The following is an 18704-nucleotide window of genomic DNA, read 5'->3' on the forward strand; positions in this document are numbered from 1 at the left end:
ACCGACACCACTCAAACTTATGTTGCCAACTTTACAGAATAATTACTCAAAATTCGCCAAGGTGTTGTCGAAAACGTGCAGCACTAAAATCTGCCCAACAACTTGCAAACGAACATGTCGCGAAGAAAAACAAAAAAAAAGGAACAGTAAATAAACACAATGACAGCCGTTATATGGTGTTGACCAAAATATAAAAACCCAATTTGTAAAGCAGTCACCGAAGCCATCCTCCCGCGGCCAGCAACAGCGGCAGCAACAACTGTAAAAACGACCGCAATCTCCGCAACGTGCACGATGATGCGAGGCACCTAGATGCACCGTGTAAACTCATTTAAAAATCATTTGTTTAGTTCTAAAAAATCTGCAGCATCGCGGGTACTTCACTGCTGCCGCACCAACAATAGCATCGTTAACGTCAGCAACTAGCAATCAGCAATCGCTCATCGCCGGCGCGCTGGCTCGCAGTTGTTGGCTGGTAGGCCAACCGTTTGGTAGGCAATCAAAAAGGGAACACACCACTCACGACTGTGTGCCATTTAAGTGCAACAAATCGGCGCTGACCGACTAACTCCAGCCGTAACAACACCACACACAAACACACATGTATGTATGTTTGTTGGTGTTGCTGCCGCATATTGAGTCGGTTGCATCGCTGACAAGCCGCTTACAATCGCAACAAGCATCAATGCAATTGTAGACACTTTCTTGCCGCCGTCGCATGACTGCCGGCCGCATCATTTGTGCATTTGCTCATTTGTTGCAAGCATAATGAAATGCCAACAACTGGGCTAAGTCTAAGTATAATGTGGCGCCTAACTCTGCAGGAGTAGACAGTTTACTAGCTTTGCGCTAGTTTTCAGTGCTTCTCATACATAAAGCCATTGGTTAAGCACCCAAACACACACACTTACACATTGCTATGTCAGCTTGATCGCTGTTGTTTGCGCTGTTGCAGCTGCCACATTTCTAGTTAAGAATGCAACAATTTAGCCTCTAAATAAATCAATTGACTTTTTAATGAAAACATAAATTACTTTATGTTTAACCTTTTTTTTTTCAAAACTGATTTTCTAACAAGTAAAACTACTTTTTATTACAGTTTGTCAAACACTAAGGTGTTGCCTATTCTTCAAGTTGTTGTTAGTGTTGTTAGTGAACATACCAGATTTAAGTAGTATGCCTTTAGGTTATTACTTGTGTGCTTTTAGGAAAAAAACTGGAATCAATTAGAAAAGTTTGTATATGAATCGTTTAAATAGACAATCGAACAATGGGCGTGGCACTACCCATAGGGTGAAAGGTCAATCTCAGCAATAACTTGACCAATTTAGATCAAATTAAATACATGACATTCTTTGACGTCGTTATAATGCAATTAGCAATTAATTAGTTGAAATCAGACCGCTATCACGCTTACCTCTCTTATGACAACAATATATAAAGCAAGCTTCAATGATATCAGAGATATCAGAATAGAAATTTACGAAAATAGTACATCAAATATGTTATGATATAATTCTCACTTAAATTGGTTTTCTTTCACTTAACTTTGGGTATGTTTATCGATCAAAAGTTCATCAAGTTCTTATATGGAAACGTTTTTTATTTGACATTATAGCTTCACGAAAGTTGACATGGTTGATTGTGCAAGACAACAATACAATCTCCGAAAAAATCGGTCAGACCGGACCACCATAAACATATAGATGCGTCACAAACACACCGATCAATATTAAGATAAAGATCTTTTTATTCCCTTTTATACGAATATAAGAAACACACCTGTGAAGGGTATAACAGCTTTGGTGTAGCCGAAGTTAACGTTTTCTTTGTTAGTTCTTCTCAATATCCTTCCTGGAAAACGATCTTGCCACCAGTGCACAACCGTAAATCCCGTAGATAATTCCACAAAATTTAATTAAATTAATTTTTTAATTCTCATTTCAGTGCAAATACAATTAATTTAGCAGATTTTCTGGCAAAAAATGGGTCGTACATAGTTAAAGTGCAAAAACATAGAATTTAGCAGCTAAAGCAATTTATTTTGTCTGATACCGATTAGAAACACAACAATATGTTGCAACAATTATGTGAAAAGTGGAAAGTAATAATTGAAAGATAATCAAGTATGAGCGGTAGTAAAACGAAGGAAGCAATATCAAAATACCGTTAACTCAATAACAGCAACAAATTAAACCATTCATGTCAAAACTCCAGCCAACAACAAGCATCGAAATGGAAATAATCAAAAGATTTGCCATGGCTTAAATCGCAATTTTAATATAATAATAGCAGCAATAACAGTAACAACAATAACAACAGTGAGAACAAGACAGCGCTACAACAACAATGCCAATAGCAATAGCACCAAAAATATAACTAGTTGCCACACAACGGCGTCAACAACATTTCCATTTGCGTACTGGTGGATTCGCAGGGCTGCTTCGGCGTTTAGCATACCTGGCGTGCTATTTGCCGCGTGTTGTGCGGCATTTGTTGTGTTTTGAAGTTTTAACTGTTGTTTTCAGCATTTGCGCAGTCGCAGTCGTACAAAGCCCTTGCTCACTCGTATTTTGTTATTTTGTTGTCATTATGTTTTTGTGCAGTTTTGTTGTTTTTCAATGTGTCTTGCTGCCATTTCGATTTCTTTTTATTACCGGCTGCCGTTGTAGCTGCCGTTTCGCAGTGGTGGCAACAGCAGCCGCAGGGCATCTCAACGGGCCATCAATGTAAGCGCCCAACAGTTTTTTGCTGAATTGGGGAATTGGCTGCCACAGGAGCTGTCGATTTTTCAGTTGTTGCTGCTTGTGCCCGCTGACGCGCACATCCCGCCCCAAGCCGCCTCAGTGTGAGTGTTGTTGTTGCATACCGCCATTCGATGTTATTGCTGTTGTTCGTGCACATGCGCAAATTCAACAATAACGAACAAATTCGTCGGTTCGTTCCACTTCGGTGCTTTTGTTGTTGCCACAGTTATTGGTGTTGTTGTTATTGTTATTATTAAAATTGTTGTTGATCATTTGCTGCTCGGCGCTATTGCTGCCGCGAGTTGTTGGCATTCACTTGCGTGTTATTTGCAATCGATTTGCTATTGTTGTTGTTATGCTTTGATTTGCCCAACGCCAGCAAATACGGCATCACCGCCAGGCTCTCGGCAGCGAATGTGATTGGCAATAATGCAGCCCAGCTGGATGCCCGCACGTTGTGATGAGTTTTTGTTGCTGTTGCTGTTGCACACACCATTGCGCTGGAAAAATAATCGGTTTCGTGTGCGCACCGACCGAGTGGGTGGAGCTTTCCGCCTCTTTCAGCAAGCAAATCGTCCAACAACAACAACAGCAACAGCATGCCACTAATAGTGAATTTAATTTGGTTTTTCATTTGTAGTCCACTTGTGGCTAACAAAATGTTGCAACATTAAAGTAAATTGAGTAACGCTGCAATAGCTACAACAACAGCATTTGCTCTTCAACATTCTGATTCGCGTTCGCGCTTTGTAAGGACTCGCCGTCCGCCAGCAGCTGGCTGAAAGGTGCAGCAATGCGAAGGCATCGCACTTTTTCCAAACATGCTTTGTTGTAATTGCAGTTGTCTAGTTGCAGCAACTGTCTATAGTTGAAATAGCAGAATGGCAGTGTGTTGCAGTTAGTGTTGCATGCACGATTCAACGTTTGTAGCCAAACTCGAAAATAGTGTAACACAGAATACGTGATTCCGCTATGGTGGTACTTTCCAACGCCACCAAGCATCCCCCTCCACTCTGCCCTGTTTGCCGGCTGTCGGAAATTTGTAGCGCAATAACAAAAGTTGCGAAAGAACCGAGTTCCAATCGGGAGTTGCGGCTCAAAGCGGCTGTTGCCTTGACGCGTTCACATGGCACCGCGTCGAAGTGGAGTGGAAGTGCATCTTTTAATCTACAGAATACTTGTTGTTGTGCCGCAAAGGCCAAATGGTCAATGCAACGCCAGTTGCAGTGATGTCGAGTGATTGCTTTGCAAGCCCAAATGATGACTCGCTGCTTCGTGGCTAAGGTTATAATTAATTGGACTTCATCACAATTATTTGTAGTGCATCTTGGAGAGCACAGAAAACTTAGTTTACCATTCGAAAGGAATAATTCTTTCTCTGCAACTATGCATGACTTTCGACAAAGAGATGGAGTGAAAGATGGTGCAAATAATGCATGAGAGGCGAGGGGGGGTCAAAATTTAGAAATAAGAGATGGTGAAACAAGGCCATAGAGAGGCAGTAAGAGGAGACTAGCAGAAATGGAAATAAAAAGTAAGAGGATACCAGTGAAAAATGTTATTAAAGAAGAGAGAAAGAAAAAACACAAAACCTGAGCGATAAACAGGATAAATTATAATTATTGAAAGGTTTGGAGAGGTTATAATAACTAACAGTTCAAGGTAAAGAAAGAAATTTTAAATAAAAAAGTGTCTTAAGAATTGAAAAAAAACGAAGGAAATTTAAGCGAAAACTAGAAGTAAAATAAAATTATGTCAAGTATCGAATAAATGGTGAACAACTTGTTGTCGTACTGAAATATTGTATTTTATGAAATTTTTTTTTTCTTCGTAAACTGGCACACACTTTTTTAATCGATTGATTTATACTTGATTTATATTTCTATTAGTGTGTTTTATCCAGCTGTTTGTTTACGATGCGAAAAGTTGGTCTGGTGATTTTCACCATTAAAAAAATGTAGCCACGAATTTGCGTTGCAACAGAAATAATAGTTAGGCATCCGTTAAACATGTTGCAGAAGTATTTTGAAGAGTCTACTTTATTACGAACACAAGTATTATAACGTAAGGCATACAGCATTCAATAAGGGCCTGTGAAGTCATCGAAAATGCGCTTCATGCGAGCTCTCCATCCACCTCTGGTAATGACAATAACATCGAAAAAGTTAAGTGCTTGAAAATTTGCGTGTTGGCATCAGCGAGGTAGCGGAGAATCTCAAGAGTCCTTATGGATAGACACAACAAAATTCCCTGTGTCTTTTTTCTGTTTTCGAAACTAATTTGAAGTGGAAATTAACTAGGGATATGAAAATGTATTTTATTGTATAATTTTCTTTCATTGTTGATTTTTTAATTTAATTTAATTTAATTAACTTTATTTAATTCAATTTTATTTTATTTTATTTTAGTTTTTTTCATTTAATATAATTTTATTTTAATTTTTACTAGAGGCAAACATTTATTATGTAAACGAAATTACCCCACACCGTCAAAAGAAATATCGAAAAATTTTGGGCCTGATTAATACGCCCCATTTAATTATATTTTTAAAAAGTTTAAAAAAATCAATATAATATCAATAGAAATCAAACTGATTGCCATAATTTCTAAAAAATATTTATGCTATAATAATGAAATGGAGTCTGTAATATAACGACATATATTTCAAGTATTCATTTTAATAAAAAGTCGGCTATTTTCCCATATAAATAGCGTTACGGTAACGGTTAAAAGCATAAATCACACGATGACATTTCCCATATCTCTCTGACACCAAAGAGCTGAGAAGAAATTACATATAGCATCAACTATCATATAAACATTTCAGCTATTTAGAGATGTGCGAAAAGGCATGCGGAAAACGCATAATAGCGCATAATACCGCATAACAGCAGCGCGAGAATAGTGTCGCACAGACACCTAACCCACTTTCCACATGCGGCACGTACAATTTGTTGCAATTATAACGGTGTGGCAATTAACAATTTCTTCTACGCACAACTAACTCCTTAACACAGCATCACAGAGATCACCTCCATATGTTTATATTTGGTTATATGTATGTGTATGTATATTTATGGTATATGAAAGTAGATTTAACTGAGAAGAGAATATGAATTATGGTGTTTAATACTCACTCGCAGCCGCCGGGTTGATCGCATTTGCCATGTGTGGGGTCGCAGCCGGGCCGGCAAATCGCCTCCTCGCAGTTGATGCCCTGCCAGCCAGGCAAGCAAAGCTTTTGCCCCTCCACGCCGCAGGTGTAGTGGCCGAACTGATCGTCGCGCGGCCGACAGAAAGTCGTACACGTCGTGTTGTAATACGTAACGGCGCATTGCACTCTGACCCGATATGTAATGCGAGCATTCTTGCCGATGTGATCCAATGTCTTCCATTCGGGCGATGGTAGGATCACGCCCGAAAATGCTGTTTCTTCAATTAACCTCTCCGAGTCTATGATTTGATGAGCCATTGTGTGGCATGGCCGAATGTTGTACACGTTTTGTTGTTGTGGTTCGATTACAATGTTGTTTGTTAGTTGTTTCGTTGTTTCGGTATTCGGTTGCAGCGTTTTCGGTGGTGTTTGTTTTTGGTAGTTTGTTGTTGTTTTCGAAACATTTTTTTTTTTTGCATTTCCACACACAATTGTTTTTTGTTATTGTTGTTGTGTGAATCAACGATTGAACGGTCCGCCGCGACAATGGCGCAAGTTCAAGTAAAGTTACATACATAGCAACAACAATACATTAGAAGGCAAACAGAGGTGCATTTTGGTGAATTGCCAGCCCAAAACACAAACAACAGCAACATTGAACCCACCAGTCATCCAGCCAACCAACAGCCGAGTTAACATTCGTATTGAAATGAGACACAGAACATAGCGGCAGCAACAACCATGGCGACAACAACAATTCGGCACATGTAACAGGGAAAAAGAGAAGAGAAAGAAAGCAAAATAAAAACATTGAAGCGAAATGTAATGAAATGTAGAAAATGTGTTGGTCTCAAGTCAGCTGTCAGCAAGTTCGTTGCTTAAGTCTTCCGTTTTTTGGCTTTCAGCACAACGCGGGCAGGTAGGCACATTTCTTCTATACCGTATATATGGGTTTATTACTAATGTTTTTTTACTGATTCAATAGTGAAGCTATTTTTTAGAGTAGTACTTAATGTATTCCGTTTTGTTGCTATTACTGTTGCTGTAAATTTCATGTCGAACCCAAGACACTTTGTAAAGTTTTATTGTTGGCAGTTTGCTGTTGTTGTTGTTCAGTCATTTGGAGAATTGTCACCGGCGCAAACGCGCGCAATGGGCAAAGTAGTCTAATTAAAACTCCCAAATGACGCCTCGCAATGCGACAATTCCATAACAACTACAACAATAATGGCAACAAAAAGTGCCAGCACTAGCCCAGGCGAGAGCTTGCGGCTTTTATTGCCGCCATTCCGCCACATTCAGCAACACCGCCGCCAACTCTAATTTCATCGTCGGCATTAGCGCTTTTGACTTTAACTATTTCTGCTTTTAATTTGTTGTTGTTGGCGGTGTTTTTTTTTTTTTTTGTTTGTTTGTTTGTGAACCATTTAGCCGCTTGTTTTCGCTGGCTAATCGCATTGTCAAACGCCGCTCGGCAGCGCTGGGGCTGAACCTCGGTGCCGCTGGTGACGCTGTTGCTTTGGTGCTTCGGTGCCTTGGTGGCATTTAAATAGTTTGCGCATAATTACCTGGGTACGATGTGTTGTACATATCCAACGCCTGCAATATCAGCGTAAACGATTTCTGCAAGTGAAATGACAAAAAAGGCAAAAATTAGAGAAAACAAACAAAACAGAAATTAAATTAAACGAGCGCATAAACGAGGCACGAATGAGTGAATGTAAAAGTCCAAAAATGCTTGTATGTGTATATGTATATATCTCTGTGTGTTACAAGAGCATCCAGGCAGCTTGCATTGGGTTAAACGAGGTTAAATTATTTTGTCAATTTGCTGTTTGTTTCAGCCACATTTTCATGTTTTCGCCGATTACTTTGGCGTTAACTTCAAATTATTTCCAGCAGTTTCTCTCCGCTTTTCATTGTACGCGCAGATACAGTAGCCAATTGTAAGTGGCAAGTGACGTTAATTGGCATTTACATAGGTATTTGTGTCTGAACGTAATCATTGGCAATGTTTACTGAGGGCTTCAGACTCAAGCGCGGGTTTGTAACACGACACAAAATATATACTTAATATTGAAAACAATTTAATAAATATTTAAACTTTGAAATATATATTTATTTTGTATTTTAATACTGCATTAAAATATTCATAATTGATTTTAAAATATTGTATTCAAACTGGTGAAATGAATAATTCTTTTCGTTCTAATTTTAAAATTACTTAACTGCCAAATATTATGTTGATCTCTGCAACTATTTCTCAATTCTAATAGGAGTGTTTTTATAAATAATACTACTAATAAATGATGTATTCCAACAATATATACATAATTTATAGTTGTAGTATTATAGTGCGATTGACTTATTTAAAAAATTCTTAGTTTTTTTTTTTTTAATTAGAAAATATTTAATTGTAAGACGAAAAGTAGTAGTAAGTTTCTAAAATGACTTGAAGTTAAATAAGTAGCTAATAAATGAGTTTCTAATGATTCAATTTATTTTATATCCCTATTTTGGGACATTTTAAATTTGTAGAAGACCGCAATAGTTTCATACGAAGTCTGCTAGTGCGTTTTTGGGTATGAATAATACTTCGTTAGAATTTATTATTTACGCAAACTGACCAATTTGGCACAAAAACTTAACATTTCGTAATAATTTTCAAAAATAATGTCAATTTTTTGTCCACTTCCAGTCGAGTATAATATTCTAGATTCGCACATTAATGACACTGGACAGAAGAATAGTATCGAATTTGACTTGCCAGCAAAGTTAAAAACATCATAATTCTATACAACTTTTTGACTACTTCGATCATTCGATCATTTCGTATACACGAATAGCTTCGAAACCTGCAGCACTATATTAGCACTGCAATGTTTTGAAATTTCGATAATTCGCAGAGTAAATAGGTCAAAAATACCTGCTAATGTAAATATGGCGATTAAGTATGCATTTCTGTGCGAATTTCCAACAGCCTGCAAATATGCTCTTATTTATAGTAGGCATACGAGTTTTTGCAGAACTATCTCTACATATAATAATCTATACTCACAAACAATTTAGAAACAGTAAAAAACATGAACACAACCAATTTTAATGTTGCCGCACCTGCTCGTAGCGAGTACATAAACAGAGTACGACACAGAGCAATAAAATTGAGCACTTGTAGTAATATTTGTCTAAGCACACTTTTGGCTCGTCGAAATCGCGATAAAATATGTAAAACAATCTTCAGCAATCAAATAAAAACTTGCTGTTTAAAAGCAAACTAGAATTGGAAAGCAATGATAAACGGAAATAATACAAAAAATATATAATAATGATGAAGATCACTGCCAAATAGTTGCCCGTAGTTAGCCGCGAGGTTAGCGGGTGGCAGGAGACTTGTTGTCTAAGTTGTCATATAGACATTTTACAACCGTGCGACAGCCAACGCAGACGTCGCCGTCACAACCACAATGTCACAAATGCCACGACAGCAACGCTGCGGATATGCCGGCAGAACCTCTCCCAAGCGAACAATGATGAGCGCCAATGCCGTTGTTGTTTTGGTTTGCCTGCTGATCATAATGCGTGCTGCGTTGTCGGCATCTGCATACATATCGTGCATAATGTACGTGTGTATGTGTGGACGGCAGTGTAGGTACTTTGTTGACGACGAATTGCACACGAAGATTATGCACAGCCAAAGCAATTAAATTTCAACAACGTCGCGCAGCTGGATGCCAGGAAACTCTCATTTAAGTCCAGTCAAACTGGCGGCTAAGCCACGCCGAGTGGGCTGGCGAGGTTTGGGGGGATAGGCGCTGACAGTGAGCCAGTGGATCTGAAGGCAGATTATTGCCGTGAAATGTCTGGCAGTCTATGCGACAGGCGGGTATCCATTTGACTGGCTCGTGAGACGTACACAGTCGCTTAAGTCGCTGCGATTGCCAGGAAAGTGGTATGCGCGCTTCGAAAGTGATCCACGTAGCGAATCCTAAGTAAATGGGATTTGAGCGGATTTGAAAAATTACTATAAAACGCCTGAGGGGTCGCTTAGAGAAATACTGATATGCACTTCGTGCGCATAATAATCGCATATAGCTATGTGAGTACGCATAGTTGGCGGCTGTGACTTGCCTTTGGGTGCGCTGCAAAGTTCTGATTGCTTTCTTTTCTCCTAATTTAGCGGCCTTTGTGTATTTTCCTACCTTCGGGTTGCCTGCAAGCATACTCATATATCTGGAAGTAGTTACTGCCGCTGGTTCGTGTAATTGGGCGGCGAGACGCGTGTTCCGTTCATATTGCAATGACAACAACGACAACGACAACGTCAACGACGATGATGACAACGAGGTTGTGGCAAGTGCAACACTGCCACGTTTCCACCAGCCGCTGACGTCGTCGTGCCAACATCGTGTCTTCGCTGCGGCAACATAACGCGCCACAAGTGGTTTGCATCAATCGGCAATTAAATTAGTTACGATTACGATCGTGTCATGTGCAGTGATGGCGACGCGCCAAGCCACGCCAGCCGCTCCGCAACTCACCGCAATCTGACTGCTTTGCGAAATGTCGATGCGCTGCGCGTGTATGTATATGGCTGTGGTATATAAGTTATTACTTATTATGTGTTCAACTGATGCAATCGCGTTTTCTCCGGCTGCTGGCGCGTCCCTGGCCCGTTCCTCTTGATTGGTGAGTGATTTTTTGAAAGCGTAATAAATCAAGCACTTGTCTGTTGTATATTTTTTTTCTCGTTATTGCTGTTGTTGCTATTGCTGTGGTTGTTTGATATTGTTTGTGTGACACTTTTGCTGTTGTCGTTGACACATTTGACGTTTCATTAGTTCCTCGTTCGCGCATTTTGGACGCGCATGGCAGTATCTGCGGCTGACAGTTTGGGTCACTTGGTCAGGCTTCGCGATTTAACGTGGTAAAATTTTCAACTACAACAATGCATGGCTATTCTCTAGGTATAGCGCAAGCATTTTCTGCGCATTGCAGGCATCGAAGAGTGGGCATAAATGCATAGGTATAAATAAATGAGCATAAGCAAATGTTGTAAGGGAAATCATAAATATTTCTATGAGCGTAAACAGTTAAAAAATTATGATTATGATTCTTTATATCTTATGGTCGACGTGGACAAGCTCACAATTTCATAACAGTTATGTTTTTCTTTTCGTTTTGAAGAAGCTTTAACCCTTTATCGGCTAAAAGGTATCTTTTTTTGTTAAGAAATAAATTCTGATACAGAAATGTCAAGCTGAAGCTTCAAACAATGTTTTAAACTTTACACAGGAAATTAGGACGAAAATTAGAAAACAAATAAAATCTGTACAAAATCTTTTGATCCTAATTGAGTCAAATTGTGATTCGAACCAGCCAATAGATCCGATAATCATATAATTATTGAATACACTCTTTTCAAATATTTCACCAGTTTATAATAATCTTACTTTTCAGTGAGATAAATTTATCATTGATTGAATCACATTTGGACAGTTTAGAATCTCGGTCCGTTGTCATACGTAAAACTCATATTGTATATATTGATCATAAAGACCCTCATAAATCGACAAAGCATCTTGAGCTTATCACAAATTTGTTGAGATGGCTATTATCAGTTTCGGCTTGTCTCCTGATTTTCCGAAGATATGACTGGCGAGATGTATCCACCTCAGTCTTGCCGAAGCTAAACAATATAGGAAAAAGTGCCTGGGTGTTCTCAGCTTCCTCCATGCAACTTTGACTATTTGCATTCTTCAAAATTTTTTTACCGTACCTGATGAGTACCAATAGGACAGCGTCTAGTAAGAGCTTCCTTTCTACTTTAGGCCAAAAGTATCTCGCAGTCATACAGGAGCTGGTTGCCGACCAGTACCTGCTAAGCGCACACGAGGTCCAATGCCACAACGCAAAAAGACAACGAAGATGCAACTCGTTCCCACTTCGATGTGAGTGGAGTAAGGGTGCCTCTTCTTGCTAGCTTATTAACTTTTCAGTTTGCAGCAATTCCGCTAAGATCAGGCACCCAAACGAGTCTGATAATAAAGTAGCTCAAATGTAATGAATTTAAAAATATTGGTTCCTCCGGTTAACATTATATCGCATATATCGGTCATTTTATGAGCAGTTTTAATATAATTTGGAGTAAATATTTTCTTTAGTATTTATGTATTTAATACCTAAAATGGATGAAATTAGTTCTAATCATCATTGATGATTACGTTGATTAATATATGTGAGTTAATTAATCCAATTACTCAAAAGAAGATACCTTGATTGATAAGTAAGACTTTTTTGTGAAACATAGGAGTAATAATCCTGTTATCATATAGATAACTTGTACTGGTTTCATGCGCAAATATTTTTAACATTTTTTTTCTTAATTACTTGGTTTGTTTCTACCCTAACTTTGCTGAACCTTACTCGTAAGTTAATAGTAATTTGAGATATAATACTATATGGAAAGTGTATCAATACTTTGATCAAATAACAACTTCATAATTAATTTTTAATTTCGCCTAATAATATTTCGGAGTGGTTAATTTTAATTTAACAATCAATTCGTTTTCATATGCATGTAGCACACACAATTTTATCTTTTTCCTTTATATAATTTTTACTTTATTTGTCAAGCATCATCTCACCAAGTAATTTATGAGGTTGTTAAAAAGTCAACACCTCACAGAGCTAGCCATAAGCACACAAATTTACAAAAGTGGTACAACAACAACGCTGTCAACATTTGTTATGACCACACAAAATTTTTTTGATTGCCTTTACATGGGAGCACACATCATCAATCATCAGTTATTTATACTGTTGTTTTAAATAATCGGTGCAGACACCAGCGCGGGCGTCTTCCAACAATGACGCTTTCGAATGCATAAAATAGGTTTCTATAACAATTTCGTTAAACATGCGGTGCAATCAGAAGACGAACGAAAACTTCAAATCATTTAATTGTGCGGCTTGTAAGCAATCACCAGCGTTTGGGAATTTTTTTACTCTCCAACAATTTATTGTATTATCTGCTTTCTCTCCCTTCCTACTCTAATCGAATGCAGTTGAATCGAAAACCATAAAATTCGGCACATTTGTGTGGGCTGCACTACATGCTTGTTATCACATTCGTGTAACGCCACCATCAAGCAACACCAGGCTACAAATATTTACAAATGTGCATGTGTGTAAGTGTGATATACAGCATGATTTTGTATTTTATGCCGAGCGACATGTGTTCTACAACACAGGAAACTCAGCACCTCACTTGATGGCTCGCTGGAGGAGTCAGCTAGCCGTTGGGATGAATTTGTTTGTGCAGGCGTCAACACCGAAACGCTTGTAAGTCGCTCGGAATATGGCATAAGCGAATGATTTAACGAGCGAGCGAGTCATGAAATGCAAATTTCCCAAAGTTGTAAATGTAAATTAAACGAAGATTACAATCTCATTCTTTGGCTCGTTAAGGCGTTGCATTTTGGTAGTTAAACGGTTTCGAATTAATGTTCGAATAATGCGGCAAACGAGCATTTGTTTGGCAACCGAAATCGATTTTGAAAAAAATTAACGAAAACAAATAAGGAAGGGCTTAGTTCGGGTGTAACCAAACATTTTTTATTAGTATTTTATTCTGAGTTTCATTAAAGTACTTCACATACCGTCATCAACATATATGGAGTTAGATCAACCGGATATTTGAAAATTCTATGAATAGTTACAATATATGGAAACTAGGGCAAGTTTTCACCCGATTTTACTTATTTTAGACACAGGTACACACTTTTCACCATATTTATTGAGATAACTCACATACTGTCTGATATATGCGGTATAAAGTCACACGAAAGTTCGAAACTCTTCATATTAAGTATATGGGATTTAACACATTTTGATTTATATCTAACTCGATTAGTTTTAGCTGAATGAGACAACCGTTAGGTGAACAAAACTAGTATACTCTGTAGCAACATGTTGCAATAGTATAATAAAACAAATCTCATTAAAAAGCGATCGGTGGGCGTGTTCACAGGTCAGCGTCAATTAAAAAGTGAACACCAACACAATTTATAGCAACACAACATACCCCGCTCTCTTAATTGTTATTAGTGTCGATGACTAAGGTGATTACTTTTCCACAGATTTCATTATTTTTCCCAAAGATTTTAAAAACTCACTCACATGCATTTAAAGCGCAATTAATTCCAGGCATAAAGCGATCACATAAAATACGAAACAAAGAGTCGGTTAAAGTGAAGTTAAATTAAATGGGTGTTGTTGTGGAATCAAATGAAACGTATAATGAAATGAAATGACGAAAACACGAATTTCGATTGTAAACCACATGCAAAGTTTAATGCTAAATGTTAATGATGCAATTTGCAAGCCAAAGGCGTGCCGCCTAAAGAGAGCACAAATAACAAATGACAACAAAACCGCAAACGCAAACGCAAAAGAACGAAGCGGTGAAGTGGCGTGGAAAAAGTTAAAGAAACAAATCCGAATCGTACTTGAAAGTAATGACTGTATTTGCATTTGGCGAGCAATCGAGTCTTAGGTTTGAGTTGCAAGAAATGCAGCGCATGCGCAACGCACATAAATAAATCGATTTAAAGACACACATATGTCACGCCTTGTTACACTTTTCTGTGTGACAATTAAATAAATAAGCTAGTGTGGCAATGGAAGTTTTTAACTGCTGGAATTTTGATGAAATGGTGTATATATAATTAAATAAGTGTTTTATTGGTAATAAAATTAGAATTACAGTATGCAATTTTCAGATGTGTTGAGATGACATTATAACTGACATTGTCACTTCATATTTTTCGACTCTTTTAGACGTTTTCGATAGCATCTTAATTGAGTCATATACATTTTTTTATATTTTTTTCCTTAAAAGTCTGATCAACAATGTTAAACCACCAGGTTAAGTTTATTTGCTATCATCACTTCTAATTTTTCATCTTTATCTAACATTTCTGGACAAATTTTAAATAACATTTTTCATTTGATATTATTTATGCTACGATTGCTAGCAATAGTAATTTTAACGAGGTTGTGATTTTATTTAGAACTTAAAAAAAAATCAAAATAGCTTCTTCTAGAGACTGATATTGGATTAGATTAGTTCAGATTATCAGGTTTATATTCGTACCCGTGGGGATGCCCAGTATTCCTGGAATCCCTAAGCAAAACCGTATCAACGAATTCAATCTGTCATAAATATGCTCAGGTGAAGGCACGGCTACCGAAATGCTTCAACCTTAATCAAGAAAGTGTCTAAATTTTCTCCACTTAACCTTGACAACATACGTACTCCAAAATTTTTAGCGGCGCCGCATGAGTAACAACGTCAAGTAATACCACCAATCAATGCGGCGAGATGAATCTTGTTTCACTTTTGTGCCAGAAGGATCTCGGTGCTGCACATATGCTGGTTATTAACCAACACTTACTGAGCTCACATGAGATCCACAGATCTAGGATGCAAGAGACCAGTGAAGCACAGACTTGTTCCCAATCTTTTTTACGAACCCATCAGCTTTGCAATTTCCAGCGATTCCGCTATAAACATGCGCCAAAATAAGTCTCAAAAAGAAGTGACTTGAGGCTAGGGTCAGACACTCCTTGACTAACCTTGAGTTTGGGTTAAAATGAACTAAAAAATCTACGTCTCTATGAAATTTTCTTAAAAATACGAAAAATATTGAGTCATTGATATTCCAAAAAAAAAAAAACTAAACATACATACATATATAACGGACAGACCACGAGCCTCCTGCCGCACTACCTATTTATACAATAACTATGAAATGAATTCATTCATGCCTCGTACAGTCCATTAATAGTTAATGAAAGTGTTTCAAATGTTTAGTATAACTGCATAAATACATTGCTAATGACTAAAAAACCAATACACGTACATATATTTACACACACATGCGCAAGAGTGCAACAAAGCCGAGACTCGCCCATCACAAACAGTTGAAGCATTGCGTTTACAATTTATTTTAATGGCATACTTATGCACGAATATTTTGTAAGTTAATATGCTCGTACAATAAATATTCATGGAGTTAATAAAAATACTTGTGCAATTTTTTGCCTCGATTCAAAAATTAGTTATGAAAAATTTTGTTGTTTTCTAAGTCACTAAAACCGAGCTGGACGTGACCGGAAGCAACGTCAAGCAACACAAAGGAAAAAGAACAAATAAACAACAACAAGAAAGGAAATAATATAAGAAAAAGCTTTCATGCAACGCCGCGCATGCGCTCGACTCTCGAGCTAGACAACTTAGGCTTTAGCGCTACAATTACACACAGACAGTTGAAAATTCTTCCACCAACGGTAAGCAGAGGCCGAAAAGACGCATTGAAACGAATTTATCGAATTTATAATTCAGCACAGGATTCAGCGCATGTTAAGAGCTGACCAGCAGAGCAACGCATGGAGATCAATGCAGTCATCCGGAAATCACAAGCAAAATAAATAAAACAATGAAACGAGAAGTACACCACCAATAAATTCCAATACATTGTAAGGCAAGAACAATAGCAACAAATACAACATATGCAACAAGTACAATATCTGCGGAACGTGTTGTTGCAAAAAGCGTTGAATCGATCGCGCACGATCGCAAACGCGACAAAGTCGCTCAGCAATGCCGACAACACGACAGGAACAATGCCAGCGCTATCTTACAAACAGTTGTACGTACATACATACACATGTTGTAAGCATGTACCTGCATATGTGTGGCAGCGTACGTGTAAAGTCATTCTAGCTACGTGTTGCCGTTCTTTTTATGTTTTTCTGGTTTTTTGGTTTTTTGACGATGTAGCCACTTTCGCCGGCGCACTGGGATCATGAATATTAAAAAGTTTAAATATGAGTAACGAGTCCTTTGCAAATAAAATGGAAAGCAAGAAAAAAGCAGCAAAGCTGTGTTGCTGTACAATGAGCTGAAAGAACAATGCAACAAGTGAAGCGCCATGCACGTGCAAGTGTAAGAAGGTGGCCCTGACTGTGTGGTGCAAATGCTTGGGCGCTTGGAAGCTATGCGTCGTGGCAAGTCGGCGATGGTGACTGAAGAAGCGACAGTCTCGGTTACACTGAAAACGTGAAGACGTGAAAAATGAAGTCAGCAATTTATTGTTTTGGCTTTTTGCTCAAAGTCGCCAACTTCTTATGGCAAGAGTTGTACGAGTATTTTTTGAGGGCTTCATGTGGATTTTTGTAAATTTTTTTAATAAATTAAACAAAAATTCGTATATGTACGAGTATATACTATTTGTAGCTACCATTTTCAAGTATTTTTTATTTAAACTCTGATCGTCAAATCGTAAATTTTATGTATATGATGAAGTATTAGTAGTATTAAAGGATACCAAAAGCTCTTCCAAAGCAAGTTGTAATAGTAACAGTAAAAATTTTCATTTTTATTTAATAAATTATTTTTACTGAAAAAGAGTGAAATCTGTCGCATTATTTGAACGGAAAACAATTTATAATCACCTTCGTGTTTATTTCCCTTTGCGCTTTGGCCATTTTAGTAAGTTAAGGTTAAGTTCGGTTGTGAACACTATACATCACACTACTGGGCTGATTTTACGAAAAAGCAATATGTGTTTTATAAAATGGATATTAAAAAGATTTACGGTAAAAATTGAGGTTTTTACGCCAATTATAAGAAAGTAAATTTATTTTATTTTAAAAATAATTGATAATAGATAGTTTGGCGAAATTTTTTCCACTAAAATTTTTTATGCTAACCTTACCGCTAAGTCTGCTGATTTAGGATCGCTAACATTAATTTTATTATTAAGCATTTTTCTCCTCTCTTCCGATAGGACGAAAAAAAGTCTTATTTGTGAAAAAGCTAAATTTTATGTAAATAAATCTAGACCTCGTCAAATAAAATATTCCCCACAACGAAATAGACGGATTTCCAAGCAGACATACTTTTCTTCAAGCGTATATTAAAGAACTTCCTATCCTATAGAATTCTTTCCGAAATGAGAATGAGTCCAACAATTTTACACGAATTTTCCCTGTAGTGTGTTTTCCTTAACGAGGTACGAACTTTTTCTCTACATATCATCAATTTGTTTTTCTTCTTACTATTAATGCTGTTGCTTTTTCGGTTATTCCGACAACATCTCGTGGTGCTGAGATTTTGTGTACGCAAATTACACTCGCGTTACAATAATTGGACAAGTTAATATTAGGTAACGAGGCTCATTTCATTGGAGTCGACTTTTTTTGAGCATTCGTACATTAACAATTACAACAAATAGATAATATAATTGCAGCATGCGCGTATAAATAAGTACTTAAGGAAAAAGGCGTTAACAGAGTGACGCATGCGCAGACAAACTGAATAAGCGGCTGGAGGAAGATGATTTGATGGTGCTGAATTTAAAGCGAAGGTTGTCGACGTGAAAAAATGTAATTATCAATTAAAGTTAAAGAATGTGGCTGCGCATACGTAGTAGTAGTAGTAGCTGGAAGTAATTGAAATATTATAAACAAAGATGCGTAAGACTACAAGGCAAGGTCAGTTTTTGTAAAGTAGTGTCGGGTAAGAAAAATTTAGTTACTACATACATACTTACATATATAAATTGTATATAGTATTATAATTTTAGTTAGTGCCGAAAATGCGATTTTTTGCTTGCTTAGTGATGAAATTAATTACTTTTTCTTTAATGAAATAACTTTAAAATTTGTGTACCCATTTTGCTCTTTAAAAAATATAAATTTAACGGTAAATCAATTAAGCCAACCGGATGTATTATAAT

General features: G+C 37.4%; 1 protein-coding gene across 1 annotated transcript in view; it reads right to left on the reverse strand.

Moving 5' to 3' along the window:
* Positions 1–18704, reverse strand: part of Ser (protein serrate) — an 80147-nt gene that overhangs the window by 28333 nt on the left and 33110 nt on the right. The window contains exons 5-6 of the mRNA XM_036369407.2: positions 7470–7524; positions 5885–6200 (exon numbers count right to left, since the gene is read on the reverse strand). Of these exons, the coding sequence (XP_036225300.2) occupies positions 5885–6200; positions 7470–7524 (371 nt within the window). The remainder of the gene's footprint in view (positions 1–5884; positions 6201–7469; positions 7525–18704) is intronic.

This window comes from Bactrocera oleae, chromosome 2 (assembly GCF_042242935.1).
Source record: "Bactrocera oleae isolate idBacOlea1 chromosome 2, idBacOlea1, whole genome shotgun sequence".
NCBI lineage: Eukaryota > Metazoa > Arthropoda > Insecta > Diptera > Tephritidae > Bactrocera > Bactrocera oleae.